Source organism: Microplitis mediator, chromosome 9 (assembly GCF_029852145.1).
Source record: "Microplitis mediator isolate UGA2020A chromosome 9, iyMicMedi2.1, whole genome shotgun sequence".
In the NCBI taxonomy this organism is placed as follows: domain Eukaryota; kingdom Metazoa; phylum Arthropoda; class Insecta; order Hymenoptera; family Braconidae; genus Microplitis; species Microplitis mediator.
The window spans coordinates 15443114-15458642 of record NC_079977.1 but is presented as its reverse complement, the minus strand read 5'-3'; the positions used below and the strand labels follow the sequence as shown (position 1 = coordinate 15458642).

General features: G+C 28.1%; 1 protein-coding gene across 1 annotated transcript in view; it reads left to right on the top strand.

The window, feature by feature from the left end:
• Positions 1-316: 316 nt before the first annotated feature.
• Positions 317-15529, top strand: part of LOC130674789 (uncharacterized) — a 54324-nt gene continuing 39111 nt past the window's right edge. Inside the window, exon 1 of the mRNA XM_057480205.1 lies at positions 317-766. Within this exon, the coding sequence (XP_057336188.1) occupies positions 679-766 (88 nt within the window). The 5' untranslated portion in view covers positions 317-678. The remainder of the gene's footprint in view (positions 767-15529) is intronic.

Below are 15529 nucleotides of genomic sequence, written 5' to 3'. Positions count from 1 at the left end.
AACCAGCGTGACGTTATACTGTTGCTTGAGAGTATTGATACAATCTGTTTTCTTTCTATTTTTTTTTTTTTATTTATTCATTCAAAATTTAAAACTTTATAATAATTTATGTGCATAAATTAAAATTACAAAAAGTAATGAGATAAAGTGTGGTTATCAGCAGATTATACACAATAAACTACTACTATTTACAATTACTACTACTGTATATACTGTACACGAGTCATCAGGATTGCTATCCCACCTCTACAGAATACGTTGTCAGAGAAGAGGTACTACTCTCATGTACCGGAATATAAAACTGGTGAAAGCGCCTAGTGGCGCTCCAGACTACTGCACGGTGCGTTAGCAAAACGAGCTCCGACAACATCTTACTTTTTATAATTTTTTTTTATTTTGTTTATTCAAAATTAGTGTAACTGAAAAAAAAATAATAATAATATATCAAATAAGCTTATATTAAAAAATTAAACTATTGCCTAAAAATTTCTGAATTAATAAAAAAAAAGAATTTCTGCGTAAATAAAAAAAGAAAAAGGACAACAATAAAAAAGTTTTTCCGGATGACTAATAATCGATTCATGTAAAATTTTTAATTTTTGTCTGAACACAAAAAGGGCGTCGAAAGACGTGACACAGTTGTCGAATCGTTCTGAAGAATATACCAAGAGTGAAATAATGAAAGTTTATTTAATAGTATTGACTTTAGCAGTCTTCGATGTACTTGGGACTACCACAGGATACCCATCGCGAGTGATTCTATCAAGTGAGTAAGAGCAAATTCTTTTTTATCTGTTTCTCAATGTTCAGTGTGTATATGCATATCTAAATTATATACTGAAAGTACTTTTTGCGTTTTTTTTTTTTTTTTATATTTTATCTTGACTTAATTTGTGTTAATTCATGTGAATTAATTAAAAAAATTTAGATGAGAAATAAGTTATAAAGGAAAGTTAAATTCACTGAATTAAATGAACGTGAAAGTCAGTTTTGTAAATGATATATTAATGATAATACACTAAATAATTTTTGATTCATTATTCGCAGCGAAATAAATTATTTATTTCATTCGCGATTGTACTAACGATTCTTAAATCATGCTTGAAATATCCTTTTTTCATGATAATCAAGTTGAAGTCAGATAGGTCAAAACAAAAAAATTATTTGTATTATGAGTTTTGAAATAATATTATAATTAAATTCTATCAATTTGGTGTCAATCGTTTTTTTGATTGATCATTAGATATTTTGTTTGTTACTTCATGTGACTTTCGTTATTTATTTGATTAGAATATGTTTTATATCTTCGAAATGTTTGTTATTACTAGTTACTCTCCATTGTCAATAATCATCGATAGTTTAGTGATAGAACAAATATTATGTGTTATACCATCATTTTAGAGTTTTAAACACATTATACCGTTACTTTTAATCAAATTCGAATTATCTCACTTGAAAACAAAAGACCCATCGCAAATATTAAACAATCCGCATGATTTCATGTAAATCATAAAATAACAACAGAAAAGAAAAGTACATTTTGTATGATTGTTAAACAAAAAATATTTTATAATATAATACATGAGTATAATACCTTTATTATGTCGGAAGAAAAATTTTTTTAATTACATTCTATTATTGCATCAATTAATCATCAAAGTTCCTTAGTTAATTTTAGTTCTTTTATTAATTGAATTATTGCACGTATATTTAAAATCTCTTTGTCTCTGAAAAAATAGAACGCTACGTAAATGTGGTCCATAGTAATATCTTGACTTTTCACTTGAAGAAAAAAAAATATCAATTGCAATACAAGATATAAAATTAAACTTTGCAAAATGATTGAATTAGATTTATTAGATGAAAAATGATTGGGAATTTTTAACCCACAATGTATTGATCAACATGTATAATTAAATTTTAGAAACATTAAATAGCACAGTGGCAAAAACAATATTTTTCTTCTAACATATTATTATTATTTCCGAAAAAGTAAAATTTTATGAGTTTAAAACCTTTTTCAGCTGAAAAAAATTTGTTCGTCAATTATACCCCTCCAGTTCGAACTCCTTTATTTTTATGTGATCATAGAAATAATTAGTGGTGTTAATTACCTTTATATTCGTAAACATTGTAACAAAAAATCATCTTTGTTAAGTTGTAAATTATAAAAAGTAAACACAAGAAATAAATCTATACAATTGAATATTTACATCCTAAGGTACACAAAAAAAATTTTAACAGATATTTAATTAAATGAATTGTAATACACGCACTTATTTAACAACGAAATTTAAAAAAATGTAATTGATCTTAAACTTGACTGCAAAACAAAATTGTTTTATTTCGATCTGCATTGAAAAAATGTTTTCAATGGAAATTCATTTATATATATATATATATATATATATATATACTAGCTGTAATAGTCTATTCACGCAACTAATAATGTGCCTAAGCGACTCTATACAAATAGTGTTGAAATTGATCGCAAAATAATAATAATTCACGTGTGCAAGAGTAACCGACTAACTCACGTGCTACACGTGATTGCACGAAACTATATACACGTGCTAGTTTGGGCCTTACTCGTGTATATTGATCTCCTCTATAACGCGGCCACATAAAAGTTAATGATAATAATAATAGTGCCTACAAGAAAGAGATAGTAGTACAGTATATTAAATTGATAGCAAGGAAAAGTCTTCTGTGTCTCGTGTAGAATACTTGCGTTATATGAGTCACGTGTATGTCTTTGAACAACCTGTAGGCCTGGCTTAAATACTCACGCGACTTGAAATAGCACAGGTATTGAATTTAATACTCATGCTGTTATGTCAATTATACAGTTTTTACATGATGGTGTAGCTCATCCTTATTTCTTTATACTTTTAATGTTGTATGAATGATAATAATTTTTATAAGTGTGTTGTTTTATACGATGAGGCCATGAGCACACGACCCGGACGCTTATAAATATATGGTCTTTATAATAGCAGGTATAGCATCCATAATCCTGTCATTGACACTGATCTATCGTACCGACCAGTGACATGCTTACTTGCAATCACTGAAATCCACACAAACGTAAAGAGGAAAAATAGTTTATTGGAGAAATGAGATGTATAATTGACATTCGAAATTTTTTATTGGATTAATTATAGTTGTTTTTTTTCGTTTGCAAATTTCAAAATTTTATGAAAGCAATTTAGTAAATTTTACAGGTTTTACGGCTGGCTTTTTATATCTAACAGAAAAATCTTAAACGTCCAAATGTAACTAATTGATTGAAACTAAACTTTTTGTTCATAATGAAACCACTTCAAGCTGATATAAGAATTTCTAAGTTCTTTTTATTCACTTTCATTATGTTTTTTATTAGAGATTTTGTAGAAGATATTAGAGTGTTCAATTTAACAACAGCATTATTTTTCATGCATTAGAACTAAAATATGACCATGCGCAATGCAAAACAATGTAAAAATAAATAGTATAATCTTATGGTGGTATTCAAAGTATACTAAACGATTTTTAATACTGAGAATGTACTTTATATATCACTGTAGTATGCCGTAGTCTAAAAAAATACGAATGAAAAGTTATTTTAATTTTTTGACACACATACAATTTATTAATTTCTTGTACCATTTATAATTCTTTAGTGCTTAATTACGCTATTTCTCTTTACATTGGTTTTGAGTTTTTTTTTTTTTTTTTTTTTTTTTTTATACAAAACCTGTCAAATTTCTCACAGTACATCGATAATTAATATCTCTCCGTTATCTTCTATTAAAATGATGTTCTATCTGCAATGAATATATTTCACGTCAGGCTTAGTAGTTGACCAGCTGAAATCGATATTGAATTAAAAGAAAGTTGAGCATATGCATGCAGTACAGCAAGCGATTTACTGCGAAGGTCGATTGATCTTGTACTAGTTCCGCGTGAACGATCTAAAGGTTAATTAATCGTTTAATTAACTTGAATTATCTCTAATCTAATCACAAAAGAATTAATTGATATGAAGCCTATGAAATTGACACAAACATAAAAATAGTAATAATATTAGAAGTTATAAAAATATTAACACATATCTTATGTGCATCCAGGGTTATTTAAAGTGAATTTTCTCTATCATACAATTTTTTGTTCTCTGACTGTTATAATAATCAACGTCGGCACATTCTTCCATGCCAATTACGGCATATACCATGATAATTCTGCTTCAGGCTTTATCTTTCTTCTTACTGTACTTCCTTTCATTTCTATTCTTAATTATCAAATACAACGCAACTTTCTCGGGGCACTCACGAAAAAATACTGTACTTATATTGTTGATCTGACTACTGCAGTTGTACAATTGGTTCAAAAATTACTTTTTTCCTTTAGCTTTCAACAATTTAAATCGATTGTATTTTCTCAATAGTCTCTCTCTTATATACATGACACAAGTGTTTCCTGCAACACGTTGTAAAATTATTCTAACGACTTTAACACGCTCCAATGAAGAAGTAATGACCTGCGCGCACGTGACAGTATATATGATGATTATCAACTATTGTTGTCGTTTTCTACAAGATATAAAAATTAAACTTGGAGTCTTGTTGTATTTCAAAAAATCTCATTACGGAGAAATCAATAATTTTTTTATTAAAATAACAATATTCTACATTTATTCACTTCATTAATTATTTAGAAATCATACTTTATGTCCTCAGATTTCATTTTTCTATATTAATTTTTTCGGAATTGTTTGCTAATTATTGAATAAGTTTTTTTATTATTTACATTTTTCTCTAACTAATATATACTATTAAAGATGAAAGTACAACAATTTACTAATAAAAATGATAATGAAAATCAACTTCAAAGAACTTATTTATGTATTATGACTATATTGTCGCGTTTCTATGCACGGAGAAAAATGAGACTCACAATACATGAAATAATAATAGAAAGTACAACAAATTTTATTATGCTAGTCTACCAAACTTGAAAGAAGTCCCTACTTTTATAATTGGTGTAATCTGCACTTGTAATACTTGTGGTCTAAAATAACAAAAATTAAAATTATATTTTTTTTTTTAAATGAGCTGTATTTTATAAAAATTATTGCTTAGTATTATAAATGTTGTAGTGGTTAATTTTATTTTTACTTTCTAGTGTATCAATTTCTATCGATCTGTTTTTTTATTGTTTTTATAATGACAGTATAATAAAAAATTTGGGCATCAGTTGGCCCTGCGGGCCAGCCCCAAAACTTCCCGCTGTTTTCGAGTTCCTTGAGCTCCAAAACATTGTTGTGGATACATTTTCGAGCTCGAAAATACTTTTGGATAGCATTGTTTTCTTATGAGCTTTTCAAACGGGGAACATGACATAAAATGTTATTTTTTCAACTCTTCATCGTTAATATTTTTGAAACTAATCGACGGATTTTGATGTTCAATAGAGTAATCAGCGCGTTTTATTGAGTTTTCGAGCTTATTAAATTTTGTAAATTATTTGTGCAGTCGTTTTGGAAATATTCGCGACAAACCTTCTTTTACCATTTAAAACTTCCCGCTGTTTTCGAGCTCCTTGAGCTCAAAAACATTGTTGTGTATACATTTTCAAACTCTTCGAGCTCGAAAATACTTTTGTATGCCATTGTTTTCGAAAAAAACTATTTTTTAGTATTACTTTCTCCCACGATATCTCGCGAACGAATTAACTGAGTTTGATGGTTGAGGCGGCAATCGAGGTGTTTTATTGAGTTCTAGAGCTGATCAGATTTTTTAATTGTTTAGTTAAGTTATTTCAAAGATATTCGCAAATAACTATTTTGAAGTCGATCGTTCGTCGTTTTTGAGACATCAATAAAAAACTAAAAAAAAAAAAATTTTTTTTCATAATTCGCATATGTTTTCGATACTACTTGATCAATTGATCTGAAATTTTCAGGAAAGTTGATGGCCAACAAACTATTTCGATTGCAAATATACTTGAATGCAAAATCAAATTCATTATGTTAAATTTAACTTGTGTACTTTAATCTTTTAACAATAACGAATGTAAGCACAAACATTGATATCGAAAAATAGTCATAAAAGTTTTTGAAGATTTAAAAACTAAACATCTTCTGAATTGTCAAAAATACGATTTAAGCAACCATTTGATTTTTTTTTTTTTTCAATTTTCAATAAGCATCGCAAAAAGTTAAACGTCAAATAATTTTTAAACCTGTCAACAATGGCATTGAAATAAATGATATTGTTGCTAACAAGTAATTTTCAAAGTTCTTGAAGTTATCTATAGAAGAATGCTTATAAAAAGATAGAAAAGACGACAAAGAAGTATATAGGAGTAACGAAATAATCAGTTCAACGTTGAGTAAGATGGCCCATAAAGCAATTTCTTTCTAATCACGTAAAATTTAACATATTTCTACATGAACATAAAAGTCATTGTTAAAATAATCATTTAAAATCAACCGTTCATATTTACATTCATTTTTATCGACTTGATCCATATTCAAATGCGTATCTTGTCACGGCATTATCTTCTGTCATCAGTGTTTTCTAAAATTTTTACATTATTAGTTTGTAGTATAAAATTCTTTTTGCAACTCATGGTAAGAAAGCACGTCTCTGATTGGTTAAAAATGACACTACAAAGAATAAATATCGCAAAGAAAGTCCACATTGTTAGTGAAAAATATGAAAAACTCTACACTTTTTATATATATATATATATATATTAATATACTATTTATTAGTCACTAAACGATCCAACAGAAAACTCAATCAACAGCCGTCTCGAGTTAGGACAACAGAAAGTCCCAGACTATATAAAATCATCTAACTGTATTCAATTATAATGTACAGTTCACTATATGAAGCTTGACTCGAAACTCTAGTTATTTTTGCTGAGTATCTATGTATTGAAAACAAAAAAAAAATTTTACATTATTATAAAGATCGATTAAATCATATTTTATTGTTACTATTATTATTCAATAATCTTTTGCATCAGAAATGATACAGGAATTAATGTTATATTAATAAGATTGGATATTATTTTAGGTTAATTAAAAAATTAAATTTAATGTAGTGTCCTTTTTTATCAATAAAAGACCTTCTTTATTACGATTCGATGCAAAAACTATGGTAAAGGATTGAGTAGGAAGGGCTTCCGACACTCGTGTGTTGGCAACACTCGCCTAACGGCTCGTGAACCAATCACACTCATTGTCAAAAACACCTTCCGGTCAATGCGCTAATATACGATTAGAGTGAGATAAAATATTGAAAGATTATTCTTTTTTAATTGTTTGTATATCTTACAGAAACTTTAAATGCTGCATGTAATTTTAAAGATGTTAAAAAGTTCATCAATTTTTTAACGTATAAATTAAAAAAGAATTTTATGTTAATCAAATAAGACCTTGTTTAAACTAGTGGTGTAGATATAATGAAAGAAAAATTTTCATAATTTGTCGAAGGCAACTTGTTAAATTGATTATTAATTGTTAAGTTTTTTCATGGTTTGGATAAGTAATTACTGAAAGTTGCTTTCGAATACATCGCATAAAATCAATTTGTTTATTAAGTTTTAAGTGGTCTCTTTTATTTAATGTTAGCCAAGAATATTTATTATTTATTATAAAAGATGATTAGATATCTAGACAAATCCTAGTAAATTCATATTAATTGCGTTAGTAAAAGAAAACAATTTAACAAGACTATGATATTAAGTTAATTGAGTAAAAATACATAGTCCGTGTGTCAATTTCGTAGTATAATATTTATTTCATCGTTTGCTTCGAATCACTCAAAACTAAATCTTCTGCCTCAAACATGATAGTACAATGAACTTCTATTTTAAATTAATCACTTCAATTCGCAAAAATATGTCAAGCTATTTCATATTATTACCAATCATTGACTGTTTCTACTACCCAACAGGCATTTGGCTAGTGAAAAAACGTGAAAAACTAAAAAAAAAAAATCACTTCAGGAACTTCAATCGTTAATATCGGTTAGGAAAGTGGGTTCCGTATATCTGTCTCATATAAATCAATCGTTTTAACCATGCAAAAGTTTTATATTGGCATTTGCTTAGAGAGCTCGACTCAGCTCGTTTTACATTCTCCAGTTGGGTGGGACTATTAATAAACGTAATTACTTATTTGGCATAACAATACCTATACGCCTGTTGATTAGTGTATCATTATAAAACTACAGTACCATTTTAATATTTTATAAACCGTTTGGAGCGAAAATAAAATTTTAGTCGTTAACAAGAAAAAAAAGTAAAATAATATAGAAGTACTCAATGAATAGAAAATCTATTGTAAAGGTGGTGCAATAAACAGTAGAATAAAAGTATTTCTATAATTTATTTATTGGTTGAGATCATAAAAAATATTCATGGAAAGGCAGTTAATGAAATCCAGCGTATTAGTCACTAATTTGGTAATAATCAAAAGTGAAGTCTATCATGAAATTGGATAACTGTCACTTAAAATAGTAAACCTCTAATTTATGTTACGCACGTGTGGCTTTCCATATATTTATTTCTATGTGTATTATTATTATTATTACATAAATTGTATATATTCTTATTCTGTAAATAGCCGGTCCGATGTTCGACAAAACAGCTTCATACATTAGCCATATCTTTTATAATGAGAAGTTCATCACTTGCTTAGTCCCGAGAAATAACAATTCAAAGCTGTTAGATATTGGTTCCTTTATGATGTGTGGAAGTATTGTACAACAACAACTTTAGAGTATCGATCGTCCTGTAAATTTTTTTTTGTAATATAATTATACATATAATTGGAATGCTTATGAAATTTCGGACAAATTTAGTAAAAAAAACTGTTTTTATTATTGTTAACGCTAATTTATTCCAATATATAAATTGTAATTAATTTTACAAAATTAACATGATTCTATTTCGTTGTTACCCACAAGGAAGGTATCCTAAGTGTCCCTCTCTGATTTCAATGAGACTGAGATATGTTATCCTCCGTCGAAATTTAAGGGACACATATTTTTTTTAGCTGTGAAAAAACATATCTAGAGGGTGAAAATACCCCTCAAAGTTTAGGCTCCAAAGGGGTGTTTTTAAGTTTTGCATACTTGCAGTTTGAATAATCGAATGAGACCAATGTCATTATTTTTGGGGTGATAAATAATGAAAAGTGCCATTGGTGTTATAATAAAAAATAAACAGAACAAAAGTTAGAAGGGTTGAAATTCACAAAACTTTTATTTTTAAAAAACTATACAATGGATTTTAACGAAACAAACGGCGATCGAAAGAGGAAAAAAAAGTAGAGGATACGTCTTTTTGGGTATTTCCAAAAAATCAAGTTTATGGTGTGAATAACCCTTAAGTCCATCTACATTGACCAACAAGAAAACATCAATATTTTTATTAGCGGTGGTTTTAATTCATTGAGAATTATTTTTTCATATATTTTTATCAGCGAGGACATACTCTCTAAACATAAATTAGTTAAAATTTCATTAATTACGTTAGTGAAGCAGTATTCACTTCATAATCAGTGTATCTCACCAATAAATTAGTGAATCTTCACTAATAAATTTAGATCTATAATTGTCACTAGCAAATTAATAATTTTCACTAATGATCTAGCGATATTTTCATAATTTCCACAAGTGAAGCTATTATGCACTTCTTAATTTGTGAATTTTACAATTTCACTAGTCACATTAATGATTTTCACTAATGATCTAGCGACATTTTCATTACTTCCACAAGTGAAGCTGTTATGCACTTTTTAATTTGTGAATTTCACTATTTCACTAGTCAAATTCCACTATTAATATTGATGTCACCCCTGATTAAAAGAAACAATTCAATTCGATTCAAAACATTTAAAAAAAAAAATTTTTAATCGTTTTAAATACTTTTGAATCGACTTAATCGACATCATTTTTTAGGTAGATTTTTTTAAAAATCTAGATATTGGATTTGTCCTCATGGTCGATTTTTCAAGGAATTTTGTCACAACCTATCATAATTAGTTGAGTAGAGTTCGAAAATACCATTCGTTGAAAAATTTATATATGTATGTATGTATATATATATATATATATATGTAATAGAACCAAGTTTTAAGAACACGATTGCGCCTAGAATCCTTATCGGATCCTAATGAAATTTTTTACACTCATTCTATGGGCGATTACCACGGTCAAGTTCGAAGATGGGCTAAATCGTTCGATTAGTTTAGAAGATATGGCTGTTTCAAATTCCGACGATTTTTCAAAGAAAAAAATTTTATCCACTTTCAAGTTCATATAACTTTAAAACTAAAACTCATAGATAATCTCCGTAAAAAGTATTTGAAAGCTTGTCTAATAAGCTTTAATTTATGACCTTAAACTTGATGTTTTGACCATTTCTTCAAATAATTTGATAGCCTTGAAAATTTTAATGGAATCAAAAAATGTTGAAAATATGGTTTTCATTCAACATCATTTATGCATTTCCCATTATAATCAAATTTCGTCAGTTGTATTTTATTGTGCACAAAATAACCTGTAAATTTCACAGCTATTTTATATTTTAAAAGTATTTCTTTTATTACTTATGATGTATCAAATGTACCTCTACGACGTATGATTATAGCTGGTCTTGTCATTACGATAGCACCTACAGTTCTTATCGGATCTTAATGAAATTTTCCACACTTATTCTATAGGCGATTATCTTGATCAAGTTCAAAGATGAGCTGAATCGTTCAAATAGTTGTGAAGTTATGGCTGTTTGAAATTTCCACGAGTTTTCGAAAAAATCAGTTTTTATTCACTGTTGAAGTTCATATAACATTAAAACTAAAACTGATAGACAATTCCAGTAAAAAGTATTTAAAAGCTTTTCTAATAAGCTTTAATTAAAGACCTTCAACTTAATGTTTTGACCATTTCTTCCAATAATTTGATAGCCTTAAAAATTTTAATGGAATCAAAAAATGTTGAAAATATGGTTTTCATTTCACATAACTTATGCATTTCCCATTATAATACAATTTTGTCAGTTGTATTATAGTGTGAACAAAATAACCTGTAAATTTCACTGCTATTTTATATTTTAAAAGTATTTTTTTTATTATTTATGCTGTTTCAATCGTACCAGTACGTCCTATAATTATAACTGATCTTGCCGTCGTAATAGTAATTACAATTATGATCTCATACTAATTAAAATTTCTATACTTTGTTTACGTGAAGGTTAGTTTAGTACATTACCTATATAATGTTTTGTCAAATCAACTATCTGAAGTTCTCTATCGAAAATAGTCGTTGTCTTTTTTTACTCTAACTCTTAGAAAACGAACCTAATTTCATATCATGACTATACACTAACATGTATCACAAGATATGTATGTATGAAACTTTTTATATAGATTAATTGGAAAATCTACCTTCCATTTTGGCTGCCGAATGGCCTTTTTTTTTAAGTGCAAATGAAAATGAATCGTTTTGAAACCATAAGAATAACTTTTAGAGAGAAAAGAATCATATAGAGGAGAGGAAAGTCACCGGTGCTAGGCAGCAGCAGCGGGAGTAGTTCGGTCCTTGCCACGAGATCGCGCCTACCACTTGTAGTGTCCCTGGTAAGAAACTTATTTTAGAAGTGTTATATTGCGAATTGGAAGCAATTCTGACACAAGTACTTCTCTGTCATTTGACAGAGTAATAAGTACCGTTTTTGGTAGTAATATAGTATATCTTATATTACTTTATGACAGATAGCAATTATTATTTGTCAGATTCAATACGATTCGGTCATTCGAATTATATAGTTTTTTTTTATTATATTTTTATCACTAATATTTTTATGCCATCGTACTAATTTAACGAGTTAGTTTTACTAATCCAAATAGTACTTTACACTACTTAAATCAGTGCAATAGTCATACTTTATGTTCAGTAAATTTAACTTACTGAATTAGTGGTTTGATTTTTCTACTTTGAAACTTGACATTCACTTATAAAATCAGTGGATTCTTATATTCACTTATTGAATCAGTGAATTCAAATATTCTCTTTTCAAATCAGTGAATTCTAATATTCACTTATCAGATTAGTGAATTCTAATATTCACATATTCATTTAGTGAATTCTAATATTCACATATTCATTTAGTGAATTCTAATATTCACATATTCATTTAGTGAATAGTCACTAATTCTGCGTGGTACGATTGTAGCATTGACAAAAAGTGAATATTCACTTGGAATTAGTGAAAAATCACTAATTCATGTTTAGAGAGTAATGCTTTTTTCTAATGCTTCTATTGCTATAGTAATTTTCCTATAAATTTTTGGCGTCAAAAATAACGTCCAATTTTTTGAGAGTTACATAAGATTATTTTTTTTTCTATTGTATAGTTTAAGCAAAAATATTTATCACCAAACATATTCTATAATGTTTGGTAGCAAAACTGTTCGTCGTTATGACCCTCGTTTATTATGTACAATTGTCAACTCGACTAAAAAAAAAAAAAAAAGTAACATTTTGACCCTACTTCTCATTTATCTTTATTTTAAATTCATTGTGTTCAATTCTTATATTTCTAATAATGCTAAGTATATAATCAGTACTGAAAACATTACATACACTGTATTGGCACAAAATAACAATTTTTTATGAACTAGATCTATCGATTCAGACAACATTAGCATTGCTTGAGGCTTTTATAGACAATACATATAAGCATTACTCATAAAACATTTATATGCAGTTGTCGAGTAGACTGAGATATTTTTTGATGTCAATATTATCGAGGCGGAATTGAATTAATAGTTTCGTGTTGGTCTCGGCATTATTTATTACACTTTAGGCTCTTCGTCTTACATCATAGTAAATATATATACATGACTGACCTATTCCAATACGATTTTGATCATAAAAGGAAATGCCTTAGGGATAACTCAAACTCACGATTTCGGTATAAATATTTATCTATTTTAAAACATTTTAGCCTTCGCCACTACTCTAGCTCTTTTATTCTCTCTTTCTCTCTCATTCTCTTACTATATGTCTATATATGTAACATGTATATTATCCGAGAAGCTTTAATATTGATACTTAATAGTCGTTCTAAAACATGCTGGAGACAATACTTGAAAAAATTCACAATTTTTGAATGATGTTTACATATTCAAATTTTAAGCAAATAATAAAAAAATTAAGAAAAAAACAGACTGAAATGAAGGTATTTTTTATTTATTTATAATTCATCTTTCTATGACTATTTGTAACTAATATTGTCAATATAAACAATATTATTTTATTAAAATTGTTGTGTTCTTAAGGCTTAGGAAAATAAACTCTATTACTTTACTCAATTTCATGCACAGAAAAAACAGTTAACTTGGTTCAAAAAAATATTGAGTTCCGAATTTTTTTTCTTAATTCAATAAAAATGAAATACTTGATTCAAAAACTCTTTTTTGGTTCAAGACAGTAAATTCTAGCTAAATTGAAAATTTCTTGGTCTAAGGAAAAAAATTCTTGGCTAAAGAAAATAAGTCATTTTACTCGAAAAAATCAACGTTTTGAACGAAAAAAAGTTTACTTGGGCCAAGAAACTTTTTCTTGTCACAAGAAAAAAAATTTCTTGCTCCAATAGTTGAATAAAAACGAAAAATTTTCTCAGTCGTAAATGTATTCTCTCTCCGAAAGGTTGACGTGTTGATTCTTTTTCTTTTTTTTTATCTGACACGTAGTGATTTATTTTCTTATTTGGTGAAAAATTACTCAAGTAACCATTAATATTAAATATTAATGTCATGATGTATTATAGAATATACTATAATACAATCCAAAAAGATACTTGTCACTCTATGCAATGATGGAGGAGTACCCGAACATCATCGTGTTCAAATTTTGAATATACTAAAATTTCTATCTTACCAGGGACACTACAAATAGCTGGGCGCGATCTCGTGGCGAGCACCGAACTACTCCCGCTGCTGCTGCCTAGCACTGGTTACTTTCCCCTTCTCCGTATCGATCTTTTGTCCCAAGAAAATTTTTCTCTTGGTTTCAGCAACTTTTGTTTTCTTGGTCGGAGAATACAAAAATACTTGCGTAGAAAATATATGGTACTTGTTCCGAGAAATTTTATTTTCTTCAAACAAAAAAATATCTCTTACTTTAAGAAATATAAACTCCTGAAACAAGTAATAATTTTTTGATTTAAACGTAAAAATATGTTGACCTGAAAGAAATAATTTTGATCCAAGATAAAAATTTCAAGATAATTGTTTATTTGGTGCAAGTAAATTTGAATTTTCCAAATCGATCAAAATAAAATTTCTTGAATCAAGATGATTTTTCTTGATTCAAGTTAACTGCTTTTTCTGTTTCATAAATATTACAGGAGGCAACAAAGGATTTATACAAAAATAAGACATAGTCTTCAGCGTTTTTTGAAATGTGTTTTATAATTAAACAATACAAGTATATAGGTATATATTTGTATTAGTCTTTAACAATGCGAGCTTTACAAAACGTACTTTTGATCTTAAAAATGCTTCAGCTCATGTCTAATGACCTTTCTGAGGTTTAATGATTAACGAACCAGTGTGAGTCGTTTCAGATGTAGAGAGGGTTGCGATATCAATTTATCAAAAAAGTACGAAATAATACTTTACATTAATAATTTTTTACAGAGCATAATTACAATCATTCACGTGACACTGTTGGAATGAAATGCAATGCAGATTGCACGAACAGATCACCAAGTCTCGTGCTAGCTTACTTTTACAGCACATGCAACTCTATAGAGACCTTGATTGCACGAAGCCGTCCACGGTATATACAACTTCTCTGGTAGCTCATGATAATACACACGTATTGAAAAGAAAACGTTGTGTCGCTCGTAATTATTATAATATTAGTTGTTTCAATTTGTAAAATAGAGAACGCAGAAAAACGTAGAATACGATCATTAACTTTAAATTAAAAAAAAAAATCAAAGATTGAATATATTTTATAATTGAATTCACTTTATTTTATGTAATTCGTAATTATCATTAACAGTAATATTTTATTTGTTTTCTCGAAAGCTTATAGATACTAGAGTAAGCCTATCACTCCGTGAAGCGAAACAATTATTCGTCTTACGTCGCAACTCGTTTATAATTGCGAAACCCTTGCTCACGATCCGCGAGGAAATCTCACGCGGTTGGTGAAGCACCACATCTACTCTCTCAGATTGTACTTGTAATTTGTCGGTAGATAGTGAGTATACTCTTCTCTCGTTTCTACTTATCTATTCCTTTACTTTTGCTAGTCTAACACTTAACTCTTAACTCTATCTTAGTTTATTCTACATTTAACGTGACAATATAATACCGAAAGAGGCTTTCAAATTGCAATAAATCTCTAAGTACAAGTCAGACAGATGCATAAGTACCACCACTTTTATGGTGATGAATTAATTATTTTTTTATGATTATATACTTTTTTTTTTATCAAAAATTACGTTTAGAAAATAA